At 43.6% G+C, this 25,222-nt stretch overlaps 1 protein-coding gene across 1 annotated transcript in view; it reads left to right on the forward strand.

The window, feature by feature from the left end:
• The window catches only part of RSBN1 (round spermatid basic protein 1), a 355,192-nt gene that overhangs the window by 231,475 nt on the left and 98,495 nt on the right, over positions 1-25,222 (forward strand). The window contains 1 exon segment of the mRNA XM_085653112.1: positions 16,618-16,755. Coding sequence (XP_085509238.1) covers positions 16,618-16,755 — 138 coding nt within the window.

Below are 25,222 nucleotides of genomic sequence, written 5' to 3' on the forward strand. Positions count from 1 at the left end.
CGGGAACGCGCCTCTGGGCCCTGGAGGACGATAGATCAACAGTGCTTTAAAAGTGTTATGGGGGGAGAGGCGGACACTGATAGATAAAGCCTCACACGCTAGGTTGGAAGCTGTAGAAAAGGAAGGCTCTATTATAGTAGTGCCTGTCTACAAACGCCCACAATTCGACCAGTTTGCTTTTGTTGTAGGAATATCTGTTACTAATGACAGTTTGTTCCAAGTCACATGTCTATGGCTGTAATACCTAAGCAATGAAAACATATAGTTACTAATAAGCAAAGGCAAAGCCAGTAGGTTTGCTTTTAATGTGATGCCCATGCAAACATAGGCGTCCACAAATGCACACAGACCAATTGTGCCATGTTTCTGTGCTGTCTGCTGCACAGCAAACCTAGGGAATGTTTGGGCATGGCTGTGAAACACTGCGTTAGCACATTAATGCAAGTACTATAGATTGTGCCAGGGCTTGTTACCAGTAGTTTGAGAATTCCCAAGGTGGCATTTGATTTGAAAAAGAGAGTATTTATACTAAATGTGATATAGTATTTATATGTGAATTCTAAAAATATTCGACTCCATGCCTCGTATTCTATTGCGCCACAGCCTAAATCCTCCAAGTCACTTTGAGGGACTGGCAATTGACCTGTTACCTCACTCACAGCCGTATGTTCTTTACAACGATGTACAGCTTACCTCGCTAAGTCAATTATGGCCTGTTGAAATTCTAAAAGAATTGTGATACCAGCATGGGTGCAGGTTGAGGGTATCTCAGTTCTTGAAAAACTGTGATTGAAGGAGTTCACTGTGGCCGTGATTCTTTAATTTCATGGAGCCAATGTTAAAATATTTGTTCTCAAATAGTTTTTTTTAATTGATTTTCTTCATTAATTTGATTTTGTAACTTCAGAATTTGGTCCAATATTTATAAAGCAACTCGTTTTTATTATGGCTTCAAATGACATGCCCTCACCTATAACTGAAGGCGGTTCATAAAGACTTTAAAAAGCGGAGATTCGTCCTATGCAAAAAGAAACAAGCATTGGCATAGCCAATAGGTCTCGCTTTTGGGACCTTATAAGTATTAAGTTATGCAGCACAATATCATTGGTGCAACAACATTAACTGTTGCATGGTTAAACACTTATAAGGTCCCAAAGGCGAGACCTATTGGCTATGCCAATGCTTGTTGTTAAAACTATGAGGAATACATAATATCTTTTGAAGTAAGCTCGTTTCGATCATGGCCAGTGGTGCTGAAAACCCAGGTACAGTGTGCTGTTTTGAAGTCAAGTGGGAAGTGCGGGCCCGAAAATACATTAAAAAAATATCTGTACAATGTTCGAGAATGTTGAGCCAGCGCCGCAACCTGTACCTGCGCTTCAAGTGCTTATTTTGAGGCACTGATCAATGCCATTTGCTGAAGTAAAGTAAAATGTTGACATAAGAAGAAAAGGAGTAGAGCGGTGGAGGAAGGAGAGATGGTGGAGAGAGGTCAAATGAAGGGCGGGTAGAAGAGGGAGGAAGGCAGGGCTAGAAACGAGAGAGGAAATTGAACACTGGGGTGGGTACAGGAAGATGGGCGGTATGGACGGCTGAATATGAGAGCCAGTGAGAGAAAAGAGGAGACATAAAAAGGAGAGAGAAGCAAAGGGGAAGAAGAGAGGGAGTGAGCGGCGGATAGGGGAGGGGAGGGGTGGAAAGCAAGGTTGTGGCAGAGAAGACAAGATGAAAAGGGGGGTGGATACAGTAAATGTGAGAGAGGCAAGATGAGAGGAAGGTGGACTGGGTCGGGAGAGGTGACATGATCGCGGAAGGGAGAGGGCAAAGCAGACGAGAGAAGATGGGTGTAGAAGAGAGGGGGGGGTGCTAGTCGGAACAAGCAAACATCCGGGAAGATTTAAATAACCTTGTAACCGACGTGCACGCTAAGGAATGTGTGGTGATGTCAGAAAAGGCATTCCTGAAACTGACGCGCTGGTGGCAACATCAAACACGGAAACACGATTTCAAAAAGGCTGGGTGGAAGGCAACCCTGGGAGATTCTTTGATAGTGGCTCACTAGCTATATGGCCATAGGAGGTGAAATTCCCAGTACCTTAAAAGTATTCTCCACAGCAAAGAGCATTCCTCAATCATGCATTTCTATGTGTGTAAAAAAAGTACCATTTACGTTCCATAACACCACAAGTGGGGAATTGCCATACGATGGCATGTCACAGATTTGGAGGAACATCTGGGAAGATTTAAATAACCTCGTAACCGACGTGCACGCTAAGGAATGCGTGGTGATGTCAGAAAAGGCATTCCTGAAACTGACGCGCTGGTGGCAACCTCAAACACGGAAACACGATTTCAACAAGCATTGGCCGCGCGGCAGTAAAAGTAACGCCGCACGGCCGTAAAAGCGAAACTCATCGCGATCACTCTGAAAGTGATCGCGATGACGCACTAAAAGCACGCTAGGGATGCGCGCGCAGCAGCGGGGGGAGGGGCGGAGATGGTGCAGAAGGCTGGCGCAGGAAAGGCAGATGGCTGGGCGAGAAGGGGGGGGAATGCGGGGAACAGCTGTGCGCGTGCACGACATCGTGCACTCAAGCTTGTAGCCAGCACAAAAATGTGGGTAGCACTTTCAAAACCCATCTATTAAATGTCTCGCCAGACCAGCGCATGCGCTGGGTCAGGCGAGACCTAAAAAGAAACATAAATAGCTTTCCTTCCACCCTCGTTCTTGTAAACCAAGGCCCAATTCTCAATCACCTAATTCAGGCTGTTTTTCAGAGAGCGCGATACAAGCTTCGCTTAGGTTGTGTCTAGGAGATGGTATTGTGCCACCTCATCTTTCAGCTCTTTTAGAGATGCGAACTTCCATGACCCCGACCCCCAATCCCTCAGTCAGTGGCGCGTTGCGCCATGATGAAGCACCTTCAGTTAACTAAGACATATTAATTTTCTAAATTCCTCTGATCATAACTGCATAAACAGCTCCCCAATCCCCTCAAAACGGTCGTGTGTGCGCTCAGATGCCATGGATACCTTCTCTATGCTTAAGGACCCACAATCTGTTTGGCGAAGAGTTGTGATCAGTGTCTGCGCTTCTTCCCTGTGAGGCTACTTGTTTCACTGAACAGAGGGCCAGTTCCATTTGTTTACTAGTTGTGGAACCAAGTGGGTTCTCTGTTTGTTATGGATTCCAGAGAATGTGCCACAAACCAGGATATTTGTATTTAAAAAATGCAGCTTATCCAATACACATTTATGTATTTTCTCAGGTGTGTAGTACCAGCAAGATGTGGTTTTTGCGAGAAGTTCCCTATAGTATGTGCAGCGTACTGACTATGTACCCCACTGATAAATGTTCCAGATTCTGCTTGGGTTTGTAGTGTGACTGTTTCCTTCTCCCTTTGTTTTCTGGCTAGGTGACTTGACTTATTTTAAAAATATCTGAGAGAAGCTATTGGCCTTTTTCCTTAGCAGACAGTCACTTCTCAAAATTAGTCAGATGCTCTGATGTAAAGGGCCTCTCCTCCACATTCAACACACAGTGTCTAATTTGTAGATCGTGCACTCTGTCAGCTTCAGAAATTTTGAATTTGGTTTTAATTTGTTCGAAGGCCTTCATACAATTAGTGTCAAATAGGTCACCTATAAGTTTGCACCCCTGTTCTTTCCAGAGATCATGGAGGTCCTCAGTCATGGCAGGACAGAAGGTTGGATTATTATGTATTGAAGGGAGGAAAATGTTGTCAGTTCATTCCGGGTAGCGACCATGTCCCAAACTGTAAGCATAGCCCTTTTTTAGGTCTCTCCTAGGCAGCGCTTGCGCTGTCTCGTTGGGACATGCTGTATTCAGGTTTGGACGTTAAGCTCTGCCCATTTACTGCCCATCTTTTCAATTAGCTCTTGTTTCTGTCCTTTGTAGTAGGTAGCTTTTGATTCTTGATTAGGCTTAGTAGTCTCTCCTTTTCTTCTGTTGTAACCTCCAATGAGGACTGACCCTGTTGCATGTGTAGATACTCAAGGCGTTTTAATTAGAGGCTGTGAGCACTCTTTTCTTAAATGACTTTCTCCTGTCTGCTGTGCAGCCAGGACACGCTCTGTTTAGATTGAGCAGCTTCATTTGCATGCCCACGTTATATCCATGTGCCGTAAGCCATCCACCCCCACAACACTGCTTGCCCGCCCCACCATCCCTCCAAACATCGCTGCTTTAATTTTATTTTTAAATTAGTTTATTTTTACCGCAGCCAAGGGGAAGATGGAATAATTTACCCAGGAATATCCAACTCCAAGGCTCGAACATAGATCCTCCGCTCCAGATTAGGCAGCTCTGACTTCTGCACAACATCGTGTCACTCTGGGTATCCAAGTTGGAGTCTCCCTTTGTTCTCCTCAAAGGGGCTGTTATGTCAGGGGACTTGCTTGTTTATGTACTTTTTGAAATTTAGTTTACTCTCCCTTCAGATGAGTTAAGAGTGGCTTGGTTAATTTCATTTACCAATTTTTGGCCTTTGAAGATGGCATTCATCATTGAGGGATGACACAGCCAGCATCCCCGGGCCCTTACCATCCGTTGCAGGGAGATCACATGCCCGGACGTGCTATTTCTGGCTACCTTTGCTTTTAATATGGCTGCCGGTTTCAGCTGATAAAGTGGTTCTATAAATGCATGCATGTTATGTCTAGCTTCAATGGCCTTATAATTATCAGGCTGGCCCCCACATATCCGTATAAGGTGGACACAGTGGCAAATCACTCTTAATTTGGAGGACAGCTGCTTGCACGTTTTTGCGAGTTCCTGAGGCGCGTGTGCCACGGCATTTTGTTTTAAAACCTCGTGACTCCATTACATCTTTTACGCGAGTATGTATAGGTTTTTTCAAATTTGTATTATTTGTTTGGTGTTATACTAGTGACCCTGTAATTTTATTGCCAGGCTAGTGCGCTACAAAATGGATGACAACTGGTAGAGAGGAACATTCTCTGCTCTTATGATTTGTAATCTAAGATTGCTCTGGACAGCTGGTGACACTTTACATAAACAGACATCTCCGTTGAAGATTTTTATTGCTATTGGACTGCAGGTTTCTTTTTTCAGATGAACCTTCACCCTTTGTTTCTGTTGATGGCCTTATTTAGCGGGGGGAAAAAACACATGTTTGTACCTATGATTTTACGTGCGTTGCTCATATTGTCAGATCACTTGACTCTTTAAATGAAAGTTGTTCAGAATGGGTGGTTTTAGGTGAGCCAAACATCAGTCTACATGTGTCTTACGGAAGACAATGCGTCAATCACTTTTTCAAGATTGGAAGTTACTTTCTTTGCATGAATGTTGGTCATTCAGTTATAGAGTATTTTTGTTACTCACTTTGTGGCTCATTGCCCTTTTATGTTTGTCTTTTTTTTTGTTGCTACAGAAGGGTGCATATGGATGCCACTTTGCTGTTTATATTTGAATATGTTGCTGTATGTATCCTAATTTCAAGGGATATATTGCACCTCTCTTTTGCTGTACTAAAATAATCAATGCTGTATAGTCATTTCTGAAATAAGCAATAGTTTGTAGGAGTCGATCCTTTTTGTTTCATGCTTTTAATTGCCGATTGTGCTAATGTTAGTCAACTTGCGAAATGTGTCTCTGTAAATTGTTCGATTGTTAGCTTACAGCAATGTAATCCAATTTTAAACAATCCTCTTTCCAGGTACTGCACCTTGCAACATGAATAGTTCCAGGATGTTGTTCCTTTTTAGGTCTCGCCTGGTGTTGGAGCGCGCATGCGTTCCTCGCCTGCGAGAGCTATGGTTAACGATATATTTCAGAAAGGGGCTTTAAGCCCCACCCCTGTTTCCGATAGGTGCGCGTCGTACTTTATGCTAATCGCAGCCTTGCGATTTAGCTTTTTGTTATTTTGGTTACCGTCCTGTGGACATTTAGGCCGGCTCATCCGGACAAGCGCATGCCATCTTTGTTTCTGCACGTCATCACTAGTTAGGTGAGGGGGGTGAATCTTTCCAGCTACCTTCCTTGCCATCTTCCCTTCCCACCTTTCCGTGCACATGGCAGCAGCAGCGTAACAGATATTGGCAAGCGGTGTCTCCGCAGTTTTGCAGTGCCTCTTTCCTTTACCCTCTCCCTTCCGCCATTGGCGTCTTTCGTTTTTATTTTCCTTAAAGGGTTTTACCGCTGGAAAAATACACTGCGGCTCGGGGGCAGCTCAACACTGGGAACGCCAGGGCTTCTGCCCAAGTCCAAACGTGCTGCCTAGCGGGAGAGCGCGGGCTGCCCCCTGGGATTCAGGTATTTGCTAAGTGCAACATAATCATGGCTACAGTGCGGCTTTCAGGCTCAGTGCTGGCACGGTTCTGGAAAAGGGAGTTCAATCCAATGTATCATAATTCGCACAGCACCGTGCCTGCGCTATTTTTCTTATTTTATTTTATGCGTTTTTATATAGCGCGGACTTTACCCGAAGGTGTCAGCGCTTCGGATTCAAAACTGCGACGCAAAACCGATTTTCTGGGACGATGTAATTGAGGGATACTTTGTTTTTAAATGTGGAAAAAAACATACTTTAGCAGCAAAGCTTGCACTTTATGAGGAGAAAAACAAATGCATGCTATGTCAGTAAAAGTTGTAAGGCACTCAGCCGCTCTGTGAAAACGCATTTGTTGTATGCAGGACAGTGCCCTGGAATTACATTTCAAGTGCTTTACTTAATTTTGCTTTTAACAGCAGTCCACGTGGCCCCAGAGGGCTCCGGACATGCTGCAGTGCTGGGCTCATCATCTCCCCACCCCGTCCTTGCATAAATGTGGCACCCCTCCGCTTTTGTTTGATACTGCATACCAGTGCTGCAGCTGCCTCCTCCTCCACTGCTTGGTATTTGAAGGCTTTTAAAAAAAATATATTTTGCTGATTTATTAACGCAAAATCGACCCGAAGAAATAGGAGCGCTTTACATAAGCACCAGTTACGTTGCACAAGGACACATTCATTTTTTGGTCGGCATGGGCAGGTTAAGTGATTCGCCCAGAATCACAGGTTGCTGAGCTGACACAGAGGCTCCAACTTCATTCCCCAGCTCCAAAGTCAGTAGCTCTAGCCGCGAGGCCACATCCTCTTCCCTTTGCATTGTGAAAGTTAGGAGAAAAGAAAACTATCAATATGCACTACTATAATTAAGATGTTCACTACTAACGTCTTAATTGTGGCAGTGTATAACTATACATTTATTTTCTCCTAACTTCCATTGGTTCCATGGTCGTAACATCGCAACCTGCAGGCTGCATGGGGCACAGATCCAGCATTTGCAATGCAATAGGTCTCGCATTTGCGAGAGTTGTAAGCTATTGGCATTATAAATGACAATGCCTTTAGTTAATCTGTTTTAAAAAAAACAACACATTAAAAAGGCATTGTCATTTACAATGCCAATAGCTGAAACTCTTGCAAATGCGAGACAAATTGCATTGCAAATGCTTGTTTGTCCAGTCAGCATATTTCTCTTGTCTCCCCTCCCTCATAACCTATTTCCCATTTTCTGGTTCTACAGCACCGTGAGGTCACACAAATGGCAATAGCGCTTTGGAAATATCATCACTCCACTGTATACCAAAAAAGAAAAATGACAAACATTGTCTCTTTCAACGCCAAGGGCTCTAACTTTCAGGAATGAGAGACCGTTTGCATTGCAAATGCTTGTTCCGGTGAAAAGTAAAGACTCAAAAAGTGATAGCATTTAGTTAACCATGATATCTTCCAGATGTAAATGTCTGCTATAGCTTGGTCAATGAAAAACTAGCATTTCTCCATTCCTTTCTCAACTCGACCATGCATTGGTATTGAGCTTCTTGGTAGCATTTGGTCACATCCAAGATGGTTCTTTGGTTCAGTATTTAGAAAGGTATATCTTTCTATGTTGAAATATTCAAAGGAACAGTATTTTTAACTATGTGTGGAAACACCAGTCTTAAAACGATATGTCTGAGGCATGTGTGCTGTACATGAACATTTATTTATTTATGTTTTGCATACTCCTGCCATCTAGTGTTGGGTCTGGATGTTTGCAAGTGGTTTTTCTTAGAAGTCTTTCCTATTCACGAGGTAAGGTGACTCCTCCTTTCGGTGACAGTGCGCATGCGCATCAACTCCATTGTTGGATAGTATTTTTTCCGCCATCAGGTTCAGACGTGTATTGCTGCGTTCCGGTTCAAAACTGTGTTTCGGCTTCCTCTCGGTGCGCAATCCACTCTACCCTCGATGGTATTGTTATCGTACATATTTTCCTCTCCGCGTATCAATTCGATTGGGAAAGTCTCATCTTCGGTCAAAAACATCATGGGCAGCCTTCGGTTCTAGCCGCTTTTTCCACCCCTCTGTCGACGGAACGGACTACGTTTCAATTCTGCCCTCTGTGTCCCTCCAAGTACCTTTGCACCGATCTACACCAGGTCTGCAACTTGTGCTTATCACTGGAGCACAAGGAAGAAGACTGCGAAGCCTGCCGTTTGTTCAGGTCGAAAAAGACTCTATGAAATCGTTGGGCTTGACAACGAGAAATGCAGCTCCAAAGCATATCTTCAGAGAAGAATCCAAACAGGAAGAAGCAGCAGCTGCGGAAGAAGAGGAGGCCTTCTCTGTACCAGAATCAGATTTCGACCTAGAGATAGAGTTGGAGTCTGAAGACATTCCAGCGGGAAAGGGTGTCTTGAACACCAAAACCCCAAAAATGATCTTTTTACCAACCTTAAGGCTTCGGCACCACCTCGTCCTTCGGACCTTGGTCAGCACCAAGACCACGTTTTTGGCGTCCCACCCTCGAGCCCAGCACCAAAACAAGTGGTCAAGCCTTCCGGCTCGGGATTGAGCCGAGACAGACCATCTTCGGACCCGAAGCATTCCGCTTCAAAAGACAAATCTGGTTTGGAGCCGAAATCCTCAGTTTCAAAACAAAAGTCAGATCCAGAGCCGAAACCTTCCGCTTCCAAAGACGAGAAGGACCAGTCCGGTTCAGCACCGAAACTTTCGGCGCCGAAATTGAAAGAAGATATTTGAGGCCCTACTGGAACCAATCTAAGACATTATGAAAACCGATTGGATCCAAAGCAGAAAAAAGCTTTACATCAATCCAGACACTGGACATGTAGTAGCCGGAACTCCTTCTAAGAGGAAAGTCAGTTCAGAAAACACTGGATACAAGATCCCTCCTTAAGAAGAAGGACATTGCTACAAGTCATATCCATCCTACTTTGCCACTCCCCCCACTCCCTTTACCATCTTCACCTTCACCATTACTGCCAGGCTCAGATCCATTACACAACACCACAGGGATCTCTTCACACACAGCCTCACTTAGGAGATGGGGGGGATGATGATGATGACACTGTTCCTTTACCTACAGATCCGTGGGATGATTATAATGATCCACCCATGGATAATGACCAGACCTATACCATGCAAAACCTTCACCTCCAGATGATACTGTATCTTATCTAGAGTTAATTAACAGAGCAGCAGCATATCATGCAGTTACACTGCACACTAAGAGGCCTTAGATGACAATTTTTTTATTTGATACACTAGGGTCTTCTCACAGAGTTAGTCCTAGTCTTCCTATGTTAAAAGGCATGATGGGACCTGCAGATGACATTTTTTAAGGACCCTGTTTGTGCACAAATTGTAACACGTAGGGTTGATTAAAAATATAAAACACCCTCTGATCCAGTTTTTATTAAAGGACAGCTCCCTCTAGATTATCTGGTAGTTTCCAACGCTTGTAAAAGAGTGAACTCACAGACCCTTACCCAAATAAAGATTCTAAGCTTATGGACGCATCTGGTAAAAGGGTAGCTGCTCAAGCTGCTGATCACTGGTGCATTGCCAACACGTAGAGCCTATTAGCTAGGTATGACAGGCTGCACTTGGATGAGATGGAAGGGCTACTTCAGTACCTCCCAGAAGAGCACAGGAAAAAGGCACAAGAACTAGTTCAAGAAGAATTGAAGCTAATTTCTAACTCTTCTATTAGATGTGCTCTTGATGCTGCTGAGACTGCAACAATAGAAGTTAACACCAGCATCCTCTTATGTTGGCATGCCTGGCTTAGAATTTTGGGTTTTAAACAGCAACTATCTATTTTAAACACTCGATATAACAAACAATTATATTTTCGGACCGCAGGTTGATAAGGCTTTAGAAAAGATTAAAAAAGACACATACATGGCGAAATCCATGGGAGCACTTCAGACTCCTTCAAGCAGAGGCTCCTTTCGTCGCTCATTCTATAGAACAGGGTCTAAAAGTACATCCTCAGAGCCTAACACTTCCTCGTACAAGTCCAACACGCAACCCTCTTCTGGTAGAGCCTTCTTTAGAGGAGGGTACAGAGGAAACCATTTTAAAGGTAGGAGTAAGGGCACGCCAACGTGTAACTTCCCTTCTCCCAATAAGCAGTGACTTGCCTACGCTTCCCTCGATCATCTAACGCCTGTAGGAGGAAGGCTTCAATACTTTCTCCCCATTTGGCAATCCATAACATCAGACAAGTGGGTGTTGGACATTATCCGACATGGTTATTGCCTAGAGCGCACCAGCAGTTTTCCCAAAATTCCACCTCGCACTCCCAAACTCTCGTCAGAGCACTTACAGCTCCTCAAACAAGAGGTACAAGCTCTTTTAACAAAAGAAGCTATATTACCAGTGCCATTACAGTACCAAGGTTCAGGGGTGTACTCAGTACTTTCTAATCCCCAAGAAGTACGGCTCCTTAAGACCAATTTTGGATCCAAGGACATTAAATTTGTAATTTGTTTCAAAACATTTTCACATGGGTACCCTTCAACAGGTCCTTCCCCTGCTACAGCAAGGTGATTTTATGTCCACACTAGGCTTGAAAGATGCATACTTTCATATTCTGGTTCACCCAGCCCATCGCAAATACCTCAGATTTGTGATAGCAGGAAAACACGATCAATTCAATGTACTTCCTTTTGGATTAACTACTGCTCCCAGAGTATTCACAAAATGTCTGGCAATAGTGGCGGAACATCTCAGAAAACCGATTTAGGTCTTCCCATATCTGGACGACTGACTCATCAAAGCCAGTACACACCAAAAGTGTTTACACCACATTAGACCTACTCTACCAATTGGGTTCCACGGTCAATGCTCAGAAGTCTCACCTTCAGCCTTCACAAATGCAGTCTTATCTGGGAGGGACTCTAAACACTTGCACAGCTCTAGCCTCTCCCAATACAGCCAGAATTTAAAAATATTCAATCTCTGCTAATGCAGGCCAATCAATACTTAGCAGTCAGGACGTTCATGCAACTGCTAGGGATGATGGCATCATGCATCACGATAGTGCCTCATGCAAGATTTCACATGTGTCCACTACAGGAGTTCTTAGCACGTCAGTGGAATCAGTCTCTGGGTCAATTTACCGATCTAGTGTTGGTAGATGGCTGCACCCTTTGCTCTCTGCAGAGTTGGAACACACCAAACTTATGAAAAGGGTGTGCTTCATTAACCCTGTTCCTCAGATCGTGCTCGCAGCAGACACCTCCCTCACACGTTTGAGGTGCCCATCTTCACAACTTGACAATTCAAGGTCTATGGGACAACAAGTACAAAGCTCTGCAGATCAACGATCTAGAGCTGCTAGCTGTATATCTAGCACTGAAAGCTTTTTAGTCTCACCTCATAGGGAATGTTGTCCGCACAGACATGATGGCTATGTACTAAAACAGGGGGGGGGGGGACACGCTCTCTGCAATTATCATGCATCTCTCAGACAATTAGGCATTGGGCAATTAATCACAGAGTCCATCTTCTGGCAGAGCACCTCCCAGGAGTGGACAATCCGATTGCTGACCTCCTAAGCAGCCGATTGCTGACCTCCTAAGCAGAAGGCAGCAAAAAATTCACAAGTGGGAACTTCATCCCCAGGTTCTCCTTCCATACTTTCAAGAATGGGGATTCCAACAAATAGATCTGTTTGCCACAGTGAAACTCAAAATGCCTAAACTTCACCTCCAGGTTCCCACACCCTCTATCCAAAGGCAATGCCCTATGGATGAAGTGTTCAGAGATATTTGCCTACGCCTTTCTGCCTCTCCCTCTCCTTCCATTTCTGTTTCGGAAGCTTAAGTAAACATCCCTCACACTGATTCTAGTAGCTCCCACTTGGGCTTGTCAACCGTGGTCACAACACTTTTAGAACGGTCAGTAGTTCCGCATCAAAAGCTACAGCTCCGTTCCATTCTTGTCACGCAGAAACATGGTGAAGTCAGACATCCAAATCCCAAAGAGCTCAATCTTGCGATGTGGCCCCTGAAGTCATATAGTTTGGATATGTTAACTTGCCACCAGAATGTATGACCATTCTTAAGGAAGCAAGAAAGCCTACTTCCAGAGCATGCTATGTAGCTAAATGGAAAATGATTTGTTATATATTGTACTAATAACAATATTGATCCACTAGATGCATCTACGCAAAATATAATTTGTTACCTTTTGCATTTACAGCGAGCTAGTTTAGCCTACACTTTCATTCGTTTGAATCTTGCAGTTGTAGCTGCATATCAGCCCAGCTCTCCTACGCCGTGGTTCCTCACGCCAGAAAGACCAGATAGGGAGGCCGCTCCTTCTCCTTCCTCGCGGCCAGAGCCTGGAACGCTCTACCACTCCACCTCAGACAGACCACATCCCTCCCCATCTTCACGCGAAACCTCAAAAATTGGCTCTTCAAGAGACCCCCCTCCTTGATGGACTGGAACCTGCACCTCCCCAGCGCCTTGAGACCCTTACAGGTGAGTAGTCGCGCTCTACAAACACGTGATGGATTGATTGATCGATTGATATTTGCAAAACGGACAACCTCTATCTTGGTTCAAGGTTCCAGTAATTAAAGTCTTTATGGAGGACCATAAGAGAATAATTCCACCCAGGGTCCCTCCAACACCAGGTGGAATCTGAGCATTGTGCTTACACATCTCATGGGTCCAACTTTTGTGCCATTACACAACTCTCTGCTACAGTTTCTTCCATGGAAACTGACCTTCCTCATTGTGATCACTTAATTGAGGAGAGTTAGTGAGCTACAGGCTTTAACCTTAGAAGAACCCTTCTTTCAACTTCATAGAGACAGGGTAGTTCTCCACACCAACCCAAAGTTCCTTCCCAAAGTGGTTTCTGCTTTCCATATCAACCAATCAGTTGAGTAGCCTGTGTTCTTTCATCAATCTGATTCGGTAGCAGAACGAGCTCTTCATACTCTTGATGTCAGAAGAGTGCTATTGTACTACATTGAAAGTCAAAGGCTTTTCGCAAAACAATTGTTTGGTGCATTTGCTACACCTCACAAAGGCAATCCCATTTCTAAATCTGGCACTGCAAGATTGATTAAGTGCCATCAAACCTGCTACACTAGAGCTAAACTAACTTTATACCTCCTAGAGCGCATTCCACTTACAAAATTGGAACATCTATGGCCTTTGTAGGTAACATCCCTATAGCTGACATTTGTAAATCACAACATTGTCCACACCACACACTTTTACCAAACATAACTCTGTGGATGTGTTAGCACGTCAACAAGTCAATGTAGGGCAAGCAGTTGAAAAACACTTTTTCAAACAGCTGCAACATCTACTGGTTACTCACCACTTTTGGAGAATACTGCTATATAGTCTATGCAAAGCATATGGATCTACAGCAGACCTGCCTCAAATGGATTATGCTTCTTACCCAGTAAGCATCTGTTCTTGGCATGTAGAGCTATAGATTCACATGCACCCTCCCACCTCTTAGAAACTGCAATACCTGTTGCAGTTTGGCATTATTTACATTACATATGCATGGACACCTCTGTACTAAACTTTCTTACTCTATTCTCACCCTCTTGTGGGAGAACAATCTAACAATGGAGTCGATGTCCATGCTGCGCACTATCACCAAAAGGAGGAGTCACCTTCCCTTGAGACTAGGAAAGACTTGTTTGAAGAAAAACAACTTTCAAATATCTGGACCCAACACCAGATGGCAGGAGTATGCAAAGCATGTGAATCTACAGTTCTACATGCCAAGAGCAGATGCTTACTGAGGAAGTAGCATAATCCTAACTTTGTGTTGCCCAATTTTAAAATTGTCATCTTAAATCGGTTTATGGAAGAATCGTTTTATTTGTTTGATATTCCCGTGTGAAGTATGTATTTTGCTCAATGTCAAATGATCAAAGTCTTGAAGAAGTTTAAGGAGGCCTGGTTGGGAGAATTCCCATATTAATTAATTTTCAAACGTTTTACTGCTTTTGTTGGCTGTACAAATACAATGGTGGTTAGCATTGGTCTAAGGAATAAAATGTAATACATTATTTACAGCAGTCTCTAATTGATTTAATGCATGTGTCTCCAACTAGTCGATCACGAGCTACCAGTACCTCACAGAAACCTTCAGAGTGGCTCCCAGCCTTGAGTTAATTTTTAACTAAGAACTGCAATAAATAAGTGTTGTGTTTTCCTTATTAACTTAAGAAAAGGCTATGTTTATTTTACATTATTGGGCCGAAGATAGCAGAGCCTGATAATGAGCAGTGCTCACTCCTATTTATAGCCCATGTGGGTACAAAGGTTCAGAACTGAAGCACTGAGGTATTTAACTCTTAAATAAAAGGAGAACAAAATTATATTTCTGAATGCTTGTAAATAAGAGAAAATAAAATGACCCTTCATTTTAATTTATTTACTTTTCCAAGTTTCACATTTGCAAACAGCAGGCATCTTGCTCCCAGTTTCTGGTAGACACAGTGCCATATCTATAACTGAAAAAATGCAGTCATTTTCTTTTAAATGTGAAGTTAAGAATATGTTTCTATGAAACATTGCCTTTCTCTACTTTAAACTAGGCCAAATTAAATCCTGATGTTTTATGAAGCATGTTTCATCTCTTGTCATTCTTCACATTTACAGAAAGGACTATTTTCTGTTATAAATATGGCACCATAATATGGCAATAATAAGGAACTGTGGCTTTCTACCCGTCTCCTATGCTGATGACACCCAAATCGTGGTGTCAATCGCAAACAACGCCAAAGTGGCGGCAGACAGGTTTAAAATATGCATGGAACAGGTTAATCAATGGCTGCAAAGCAATTGCCTAAAGCTAAAAGGAGATAAAAGCGAAGTCATGCTATTGGGGACAGACATGAAAATCTGGTCCCGAGATTGGTGGCCAGATAGTTTAGGCAATTGCCCATCCCCAGTCAACAAGGTAAAAAATCTGGGAGTCCTTCTGGACAACACTGTCCTACGATGCCCAGTCAAACAAATTAGCATCCAACATCCTGAAAATGATAAGGAGATGCAGATTCTATAAAGAACAAAGGAAAAAATGGATCAAACCAATATTACAAATTTGGGGAATGAGACAGTTTTGCCTGGCCTACCTTGCATTACAATTTTTAGATACAGAATGTTTTATGAGGAATAGAGCACAATACTCAAAGTCTGTAATTAAGCAAAGAAAGTATTTGTGAAGAATGTTTTACCACGAACTCCGTACAGTGATTAATTTTTTTACTTTCTTTTTAAACTGACATGTTTGCCAATTTAAAGAAACCTCCGATTGTTTACAGTGCTTGCTTATAGAGCTTAATGACGGTGACACGAAACTATCAATTGAAATTTTTTTTACATTCAAGTGAGTTATGCTAAACTGCAGCGACTCCAAAACGCAGCAGCCAGGCTGGTGCTGGACATTCCCAGGTCTGAGCCTATTACACACAGATAAAATCCCTCCACTGGCTTCCAATAGGAAAAAGAATAAAGTTTAAGTCATTGTGTCTGGCCTACAAACCCCCGGAATGGGATGGGTTCGCAGTTTTTGAAAACCCACCTAAAACTGTATGAGCCTTCCAGAACCTTGAGATCCAGCCAATTAAAACTTATACAGGTGCCAAAATACAAACAGGTCAGGTGGGGGGGGGGGGGGAGATGCTTTCTATTGCACGCAGCTAAGGCGTGGAATATGCTTCCAATTGCAATCAAAAACAGCCCATATTTGCTTTCATTCAGGAAAGAGATAAAAACCTGGTTATTCAACGCGGGTTAGAAACATAGATTTGGCAGCTCTCTGGTATCTCTGCATCTTCCTAGCGCCAAAACGCCCATGGGCAATCTCGCGCTTTATAAATTTACAAATCAAATCCCCATGTTAACAGGCCCCTGGGGCTAATATGCCTGCTGTTTGTGAAGACACTTTGACATGGAAGAAAATTAAAATGAGTTTTATGTAATGCATATAAATATAAAGTTAACCTCTTCAGTTGACTTTTCTCCCATGTCAAGTGTCGTATTTGCACACAGCATGCATCATGCTCCCAGTGGCTGGGAGACACTCAGCCATATTTGTAACTAAATTCCATCCCTTTTAAAAAATGGCTGTATTTTTTACGTTATGTGTGTTGTTGACAAATCATTCAGTTTATTTCAGTTCTGGATTATAGACTTATAGTACTTATGCGTATGTACGACTAAAAGCAATGGCAACAATATAAAATGAAAAAAGGTGTTGCTCTTTAGAAGCTTTGCTTTTCAAAAGCACTGTATTATTTTCTTCAGGTGAGTCGGACGTACTGCTGTGGAACATATAGAGCTGGACCAATGAGACAGATAAGCTTAGTTGGAGCAGTGGATGAAGAAGTTGGCGACTTTTTCCCAGAGTTTCTCGATATGTTGGAAGAATCCCCCTTTTTAAAAGCAAGTATAACTTTTAGATTTCTATGTCTCTGGCATTTTTTAAAGATCTGAACTCCAAAGAAATAATGTTGGCAGATACAATTCAGTGATTAATATTTTGATTACAAGGAAAACTAACACATTTTTCTTATTGTTTCCATTAAGTGCTTCTCAAATAAAATGCAATGTATTAACTTTCTCATCTTCCACACGGATTTAAGCTTTTAGCTTTAAAAGGCAGTTCACTACACAAACTAAAATGCACAATTAACAAGCATTGGCAAAGCCAATAGCACTTGCCTGTGGAAGTGCTATTGGCAATGTGTTTAAGCCATTTTATAAGTCAGTGTGGCTGCCGTTAAACATGGTTAAAAGTTAGAGGAATGGAGTAGAGTGGCATGGAGTAGGATGGGCCAGAGTGTTGTGGAGTACCATGAGTGGAAGGATGTGTATTGGATTGGAGTAGATTTGCATAGATTAGATGTAATTGGAGTGAAGTAGAACAGAGTGAATTGGATAACTGTAGAGTAGAATGGAGTGGCGAGGAGACAAGGACAAAACTAATGCACACACAAGGAGTCATCCTTGCACAACTACTGTCAAGTACAAGGCTCCTGGAACTCTGCCCCAAAGTGCATGCTAAAAATGAACAGAACCTTGTGTAATGTGACTTGTGCTCATGTTAAGCGCTCCAATACCTTCAGGTTTGCCACTCCACTCTCTCACACTCCACAATACACCACTCTACTTTATACGACATGCTACTCCAATCTATATGTTTCTCCGCTCTGCGACACGCCCCTCCACTCACACGCCCCTCAGCTCTGAGACACGCCCCTCCACTCTGCAACATGCCCCTCCGCTCTCTGCCACAGCACTGCATGCCATTCTACTGTATGACACACTAAGCTCCTCCACTCTACAACACTCTGCTCCACTCTATGCGACTCTCGACTTCACTCTGTTCTGACACACTACTTCAGTTTACTCCGCTCTACGCACCTCCGCTCTCTGCCACAACACTACCCAACACTCTACAAAACACTACGCACCTCCAATCTACAACACTGTGCTCCACTCTATGCCACTATGCGACTCTTTACTCTACTCTATTCTGACACACTACTTCAATTTACTTCACTCGAAGAAACTCCATTGACATTCTACTTGACGACCCTCCACTCTGACACTTTGCTCTACGCCACCCCTCGACACACCACTTGTATGACACTTCACTCTTCAATACTCTCCTCCCTCTACTCTGACACTTCATTCAGTGACACTATTCAACTCTATCACAATCTACTCCACTCAGCGACACTCCACTTGATTATTTAAAGCACATCTTTATTAATTTTTTTTTTATTGAAGTTCAATGGAAAAAACAAAGGTTAAGGATAAGTTATCGTTAGGAAAACTTGAACAATTATTTGTATACAAAACCAACTTAAATTACAGAAACATTAGAAATTCTAAAGTTCCAGTTATGACTTAGTTATAATTTGCGCCACGTGCGAAACGTACTATAACTCTTGCACCTCCGTACACTGTTGTCAACTCGCTAGCCACACTACATTAACTATAAGTCACGCCTTCCCCACGCACTGCTTATACCCTTTTATATTACATTACTTATAGCACGTTAAATGATAGTATACATAAAGACTCATGAGGTCAAATACCATAATTTAAGTCAACCGTGTGCATGATATAGTGTTGAGTTCTAATTTATTTCAGCACTGGGAAGCCTTTGGGCAGCCATGCGCTCCATAAATCCAAAAAAGAAGGTGCGTGAGTTGTAGTATGTTTCGATTGGGACGCAAATTAGAACTGTAAGTTATAATTTTAACTTTAAAATTTCTCAAATTTGTGAAGCCTAATTTGGTTTTGTATACAATAATGTTTTCCTAATTATAACTGATCCTTAAACATTTTTTCATTATAGAGATATATATTACATATATGTACACACACACACACATATATATATATATATATATATATATTTATTCACTGAAAAAACCATAGGTTTCAGGGACGTTATAGTTAGCTGGACTTTTCACTCGTACAAAACCATTGAAATTCCCCCGTTATAGTTAGTTCAGCTAACTATAACTCGCGCGCCCGCAATGCACTGCTGATGACGTCACATATTACATCACTCATGACATGGTCAGTGACATCACTCATGATGTCACATTATAGTTAGCTGAACTAACTATAACGGGGGAATTTCAATGGTTTTGTACGAGTGAAAAGTCCAGCTAAATATAACGCCCCTGAAACGTATGGTTTTTTCAGTGAATTTCAAAGTTTTTTTAAATGCTGATTTCTAACTATGCCTACAGAGATAGGACATGTGAAGAAAGAAGAAAAAACGCCCAGAAAGAAAAAAAAGAAATGCAGAAAGAAGCAACAGAAGTCCTCAAAGACGAAGAAAAGTGCAGGAAGAAGGATAACGTGCAGAAAGAACAAACAGAAGAGCAGAAAGAAGCCTTGTTGCAAAATCATCCTGTACCCTCAACTTTTTCAGACGGATACTGGTGGTAACGGAGTCTGACTAACCAGTCCTAGAGCCAGTGCTATGTTAAAAGACACTCAGAATACAGTGAAAACGCCTACATACACTAGGGAACACTATGCGTTGGGGTCCCCCTGTGATTAGCATGACCTCCTCTGAAAGCCCCTAGTATATAATAGGGCAGAGGATTAAAACTACGTCTTAAAACGTGCCACAGGGCATGTTTGCACACGTCAACTCAGGCCCCGTCCCCTCCCTTCCCCACTGTGTAAACACGCCCTGTGGCCGTTTTAAGTTTGGAGATTAAGTCCCCTTGAATCTTGAGGGTCCCTAGGGGCAAAATAGCCCACTAGGTATGTCCAGTAAGCGCCATTGCAGAGAGGTGTAAAAAGGGACACGGCCTGCACCACCTCTCTGCAATGCAGAGCAGTGGCGCTTACTGGAAGCACCTGGTGGGCTAGTTGGCCCCCAGGGTCCCTCAGGATTGAAAAGGAATTAGTTCCCCAACTTAAAAACGCGCCACAGGGCGTGTTTGCACACGTCACCTCAGGCCCCGTCCCCTCCCTTCACCACTGTGTAAACGCCCCCTGTGGCCGTTTTAAGTTGAGAGATTAAGTCCTCTTGAATCTTAAGGGTCCCTAGGGTCAAACTAGCCCACTAGGTACCTCCAGTAAGCGCCACAGAGCTGCGTTGCATAGAGGTGTAAAAAGGGGCTCAGAACACCTGTCTGCAACGCAGCTCCCTGGCGCATACTGGAGATACCTGTTGGGCTAGTTGGCCCTCAGGGACCCTCATTATTGAAGGGGGAATTAATTTCCCAACTTACAACTGGCCAGGGGGCGCGTTTGCAGAGTGCTGCAAGGAGGGGTGTGGCCTGCGGCGCGATGCCGGTCTTTTATTTATTTTATTTTTTTAAGAAGGAGGGATGTGTGGCCCCCCTTCTTTTTCTAATTTATTGGCCCTGGGGACCCCATCCCCCAGGGCCTGCACCCTAATTTTTTTGTTGAAAAAAATTAATTTGGCCCTCCCAAGGCCTTAATCGGCCCCGATTCTTTAGGAGGGGGGCTGCGTTGCCCCCCTCCTCAGGCCACTTATGGCCCCGGGGACCCCATCCCCCGGGGCCGGCCTTTGTTTTTTATTATTTTTAAAAAAAATATATATTTATAGAAACACCTAGGACATGCTGGACAAACCGTATGTACTGATCACCATGACGATTTGCGTGATATTCATTAAAAGGCGACTATACATACAATCCACGTGGAATGTATTTACACTGCTAGTGAAGCTCTGACATGTCTGACACCCTACCGTGCCTAATCCCGGCGCCCCCGCCGGTGGGTGCTCTCCAAGTAGACACCCTTGTCGTTTATTTATGCAAACATGGGTAGCTATTGACGGGCACATTTAATACACGCACACCAAGCCATTCAAAGGGGATTCGACTAAAATTCGACCAAACTATGCAAGAAACCCCCCTCCCGGTTAATAAAACACACATCCACCGCCGGATGTGTAATACTTTTTATCTTACTCTCTGGAAAGGAGACGAACCTCACTTGAGAGACATAGCGTGCTCCTGGCTGAGCCCAATGCTGTGTTACACCCTCCAGTGCCCGCCGAGTGCCACACACCTCTGTGTTGTATTTCACCAGCTAGTGCGTATGCTATGACACTCTCTAGCCCATGTGCACTGTAACACCACCCCGTGAATATGTCATGCCACACTTGCCTTCGCACGGGTTATATTGCCCAATCTAATGTGCCTCCCTCGATGCCTATGTTATAACGCACAGCGCTATGCCATACATATTACAATCTGGGATCCATATCTTTGTCACAGTGCATATGCAACGTTACACTCCGAGCACATATTTTATATTACAACTTTAGAGACTAGTTAGGTTACACAACACTGCCCTGTGCATATTACACTCCAAGGCGCATATCGCATAGCACGCACTAGTGCCTGTGCTATCTCGCGCTCTCCAATGAATCTGTCATTGCGCACAATGTATTGCATATTATATTTAATGACCCGGTTCATCTTATATCACACTTTTTGGTGCATAGTTTATACCATATACTATATCTAGTTTTCATTTTCAATCGTGCTCTCAGGACTATGTTCTATATAACACTGCATCCACCTACCCATTTCACGGGCATTACATTTTGCGATGGGGGGTGGAGGGTCAGGGGGTGTTTCTGCCAAGTGAGCCCAGAGTCCGTCACAAACATCCTCTTCTTCCTGAATAAAAGTGAGATTATGCTGCACACTTGTTCATATTTTAAGTAGTTCGCACAGACACACATTTTAAAAACAATAAAGTTCCTAATACCCACCTTCTCTGAACAGTTAGCTTGCTGCCCCATCCACCTCCTCCCTATCCTCTGTTGTCTGAATCCATGGACTAGCCTCCTCCCTCCTGCCATGCATGGTCTGATGTGCTGCCACTGCCCTCCATTTAGCATGATGTACCAGTCCATTCCTCCTGCCCTCCATTGCCCAATTCTATGGACCATCATTGACCTCCTGCTTAGCCTCTGTGCTTAGCTTGCTGCCCCTATTCTCCTTCCCCCTGCTCTCCGATGTCTTTGTGCATGCCCCTGCTCCATCCTTTTTGCCCATCATGTTCCATGGACCTGCCACTCCTATCTACTCTGAGTGTTCTGTTGCGCTGCCACTCCCCTCCCACCTGCCTAGCATTGTCAGATGACTGTAACCTGTCCCTGCCACCTCCACCCTGCCTGTCCACGTGCCATGCCCGTATCCCCTTCCTCCTGTCCTCCATGGTCCATTTTACTGCCACACCCTTCTGTCCTCCCTGGTCTGTTGTGCTGCAACTGCTCCTCCTGCCTGCCCCACGTGGTCTGTTGTGAGGCCCCTTCCCCTGAACTCTCTTGTCTGTGCCCAGGTCCTGACCCTCCCTTCTATCCTCCATGGTCCTTTGTGCATGCCCCTGCACCCTCCTTCTTGCCCATCATAGCCATTGTGCTGCCACTAACCCTCCCGCTTGCCATGCATGGTCTTCTGTGCTGCCATGGCCCTTCCCACCTTCCCTGTGTGGTCAGCTAGCTGCCCCTGACCCCCTCCCACCTTCCCTCCATGGTCTGTGTGTATGCCATCATAGTCTCACTGTTGCTCTCCATGGTGTGTCTTGTTTCTAGTGCCCATCCTGCCTGACCTCCATGGTCCTCTTGCTGCTCCTGCCCTGCCCCCTTGCCCCCAGCCCTCTGTTTCCATGTGCAGACCCCTATTCCCTCCTTCCTGGCTTGTCTGTTCCATTGTAATGCCCCGGATCCATCCCTCCTGCCCTTTATGGTCTGTTATGCTGCAGCTTTCTCTCCTGTCTGTCCATTATGCTCAGCTAGCTACCATTGCCTCTTTCCCCTCTGTTCTCTGTTGTCCATGTGCATGGTCCTGTCCCCTCCCTATTGCTTTCTATGGATTGTTGTGCTGCACTCCAGTCCCGCATGCCCTGTGTGGTGTATTGTGCTGCTGCAAACCCTGATGCCTGCCCTGTAGGGTCAGTGTGGTGCATCTCTCCATGTCCCTCCTGTCCTCTGTTATCCGAGTCCATGTCCCTACACCAATTCCTCCTGCCTACCATGATCCAATGTACCATACTTGCGCACATTTTGAACTTGGTAAGAGGGAGATTTAGAAAAAAAACTGGGGTATTGAATTTCCCCTTTTGAGTTACATTGAAAAAGAGGAGATTGTAGACAGGAGACAGATCAAATAAAGCCCATTTGAGCTTAAAAACATTGGAGGTTTCCTGGCTGAAACGGGTCTGTTGGCATGTATGGTTGTACTACCACTGCCTCTTCCTTCTGCCCACAATGGTCCATTATATTGCCACAGCCTCTCTTGCCAGTCCTGTATTGTTGGTTTGTTGCCCCTGCCCCCCTTTCCACTGCCCTCCATAGTCTGTTGTGCTGCCACTGCCCTTCCTGCCTGCCCAGTGTGATCAAATTGTTGCCTCTGCACTCTCCTACCTGCCTTCAATTTTCAGAGTCCGTGCCCCTGGCCTCTGCCTCTCAACAGTATCCCAATGAACAACTAGATTGCTAACATTCTATATTTATTACAAAAGTGTGGAACGCCTGACGTCATCTTGATGTAATCAAAACTGTAATACCTAGAGCATTTCCTTTAGAAATTACATATATGAGAGGGTCTTATTTGCATCAAAATTATGGTTAGTGCTCTAAAAAACTAAAATGAGGACATATTTTCTGAGTTTTCAAATAGAGACAAAGAACTTTTTAAATTATCTGTAATCTGTTTTTGTTATCCAGTTGACCACTTGATTAAATATTGCACTTAGGGGAGAGGCTGTGGTGTTACTTCCAGAGCTGCAAACTTTGCAACTGGGGAACCAGGTTGGAGTTTCTGCTTCAGCTCAACATTCTGTGATTCTGGTCAAATCACTTAATCTCCCCATGTCTACAACCAAAATGAATTTGATCTTGTGTGATGTAACCAATGCTCATGTAAAGCACTCCAATACCTGACAAGTCTACACTATATAAAACTGCAAATACACAAAAAATAAGTGTTATGCACACTTGTGTCATTGGGCTACATCTGGGTGATATTTTTACTGCATTTGGGCTCTTTTGTCTCTGGTGGCCATCTTGGGAGATTTATTTGTTATGAAGTTTCCTAATTTCCTCATTTACTGCAGTCTCCGCAGTAGGAAATGCTTTCAGTTGTTTACTTTGGTTCCATCAAGAAGGCATTCAGATGTGTCGCACATTTGCCATAAATTCTGAATGTTAGCACTCTAGTTGCTCATTAGATCACTGTAGTAAAGCTACTGCTCACCAGGGAAGTCTGCTGCTGGTATTCAAAGTGCATGTTTCAGTCTGTATGTCAGAATTTCTTTATGAGATAGCAGAGGATTTGAGAAGTCAAAATGTGCCCTAATTTATCTTTCTGCGGCACTAATCCTAATTTCTATGGCAAAAAGAACCCCCTCATTTTGTTCCTTTGTAAATTAAATTTTTAAGTGATACCACTTTATTCCAATCAAGATGGCTTCAGGTGTGCCATGCTTTTGTCATAAGTAAGACTGTTAGCACTCTAGTTGTTCGTTAGAACACTCTGGGAAGCTGCAGTAGAACACAAAGGAATCAACTGACAGTCTCTGCCCTTGTTGGATGTACATGTTTTACTGAGAATGTCAGACTTCATTCTCACATGACTGAGAAAGATAATGTGAATTTACAGAAAATATGCTCTCAGTTTAGCTTATAGATCACCTTACAAACCTCTGTGCGAAAAGCATGAGAAAATAGTTTTCTCTCAAACATGATTCATGATATCACAGCAGAAGGCTTTTTCACATGGTAAAATCACCTTAGAACACACCACAATTCCTAAAATGAGTATGGTACCATCAACAAATGATTTATAATGTAACTAAAGTCTTAAAACCTTCTATTAACTGCAGTGCTTTTTAATGAGGTGCTATCATGTATATTGGTCCCAAGATGGCTGCCAACACTTCTTGGATGAAGTGCTGACAGCCAATCAGATCTCACGATGAGATATGTGGTTATGCTCCGCCCAGATATATCTATCTTTTTAAGTCTAATTTTCTCAGGAACTACTGAACGGATTTACACCATTTAAGCAAAAGGCACGAGTCTGAACTGAGGACTACCTCTTTGCCAAATTTGGTGTAATTCCGTTAAGCAGTTCGGGCTGTAGCTGTGTCAACAGGTCCTATGGGAAAATGCATGGGGAAAACGCGTTTTGGGACCCCCCTTTTTTCTCGGGCCCCGCTTGATGAATCACCGTGAAATTTTCAGGATAGGAGCGGACCAGAGCTGGCTAAAAGTTTGGAAAATTTTGCGAAGATTCGTCAATCTACACCGGCATTTTGAGAAAGTCTATAATAAAGACATTAGAGGTCTGACTTACTGATGTAATTGACTCTGTAACATTGAATGTGA

The sequence above is a fragment of the Triturus cristatus genome, chromosome 1_1 (genome assembly GCF_964204655.1).
Source record: "Triturus cristatus chromosome 1_1, aTriCri1.1, whole genome shotgun sequence".
Taxonomy (NCBI): domain Eukaryota; kingdom Metazoa; phylum Chordata; class Amphibia; order Caudata; family Salamandridae; genus Triturus; species Triturus cristatus.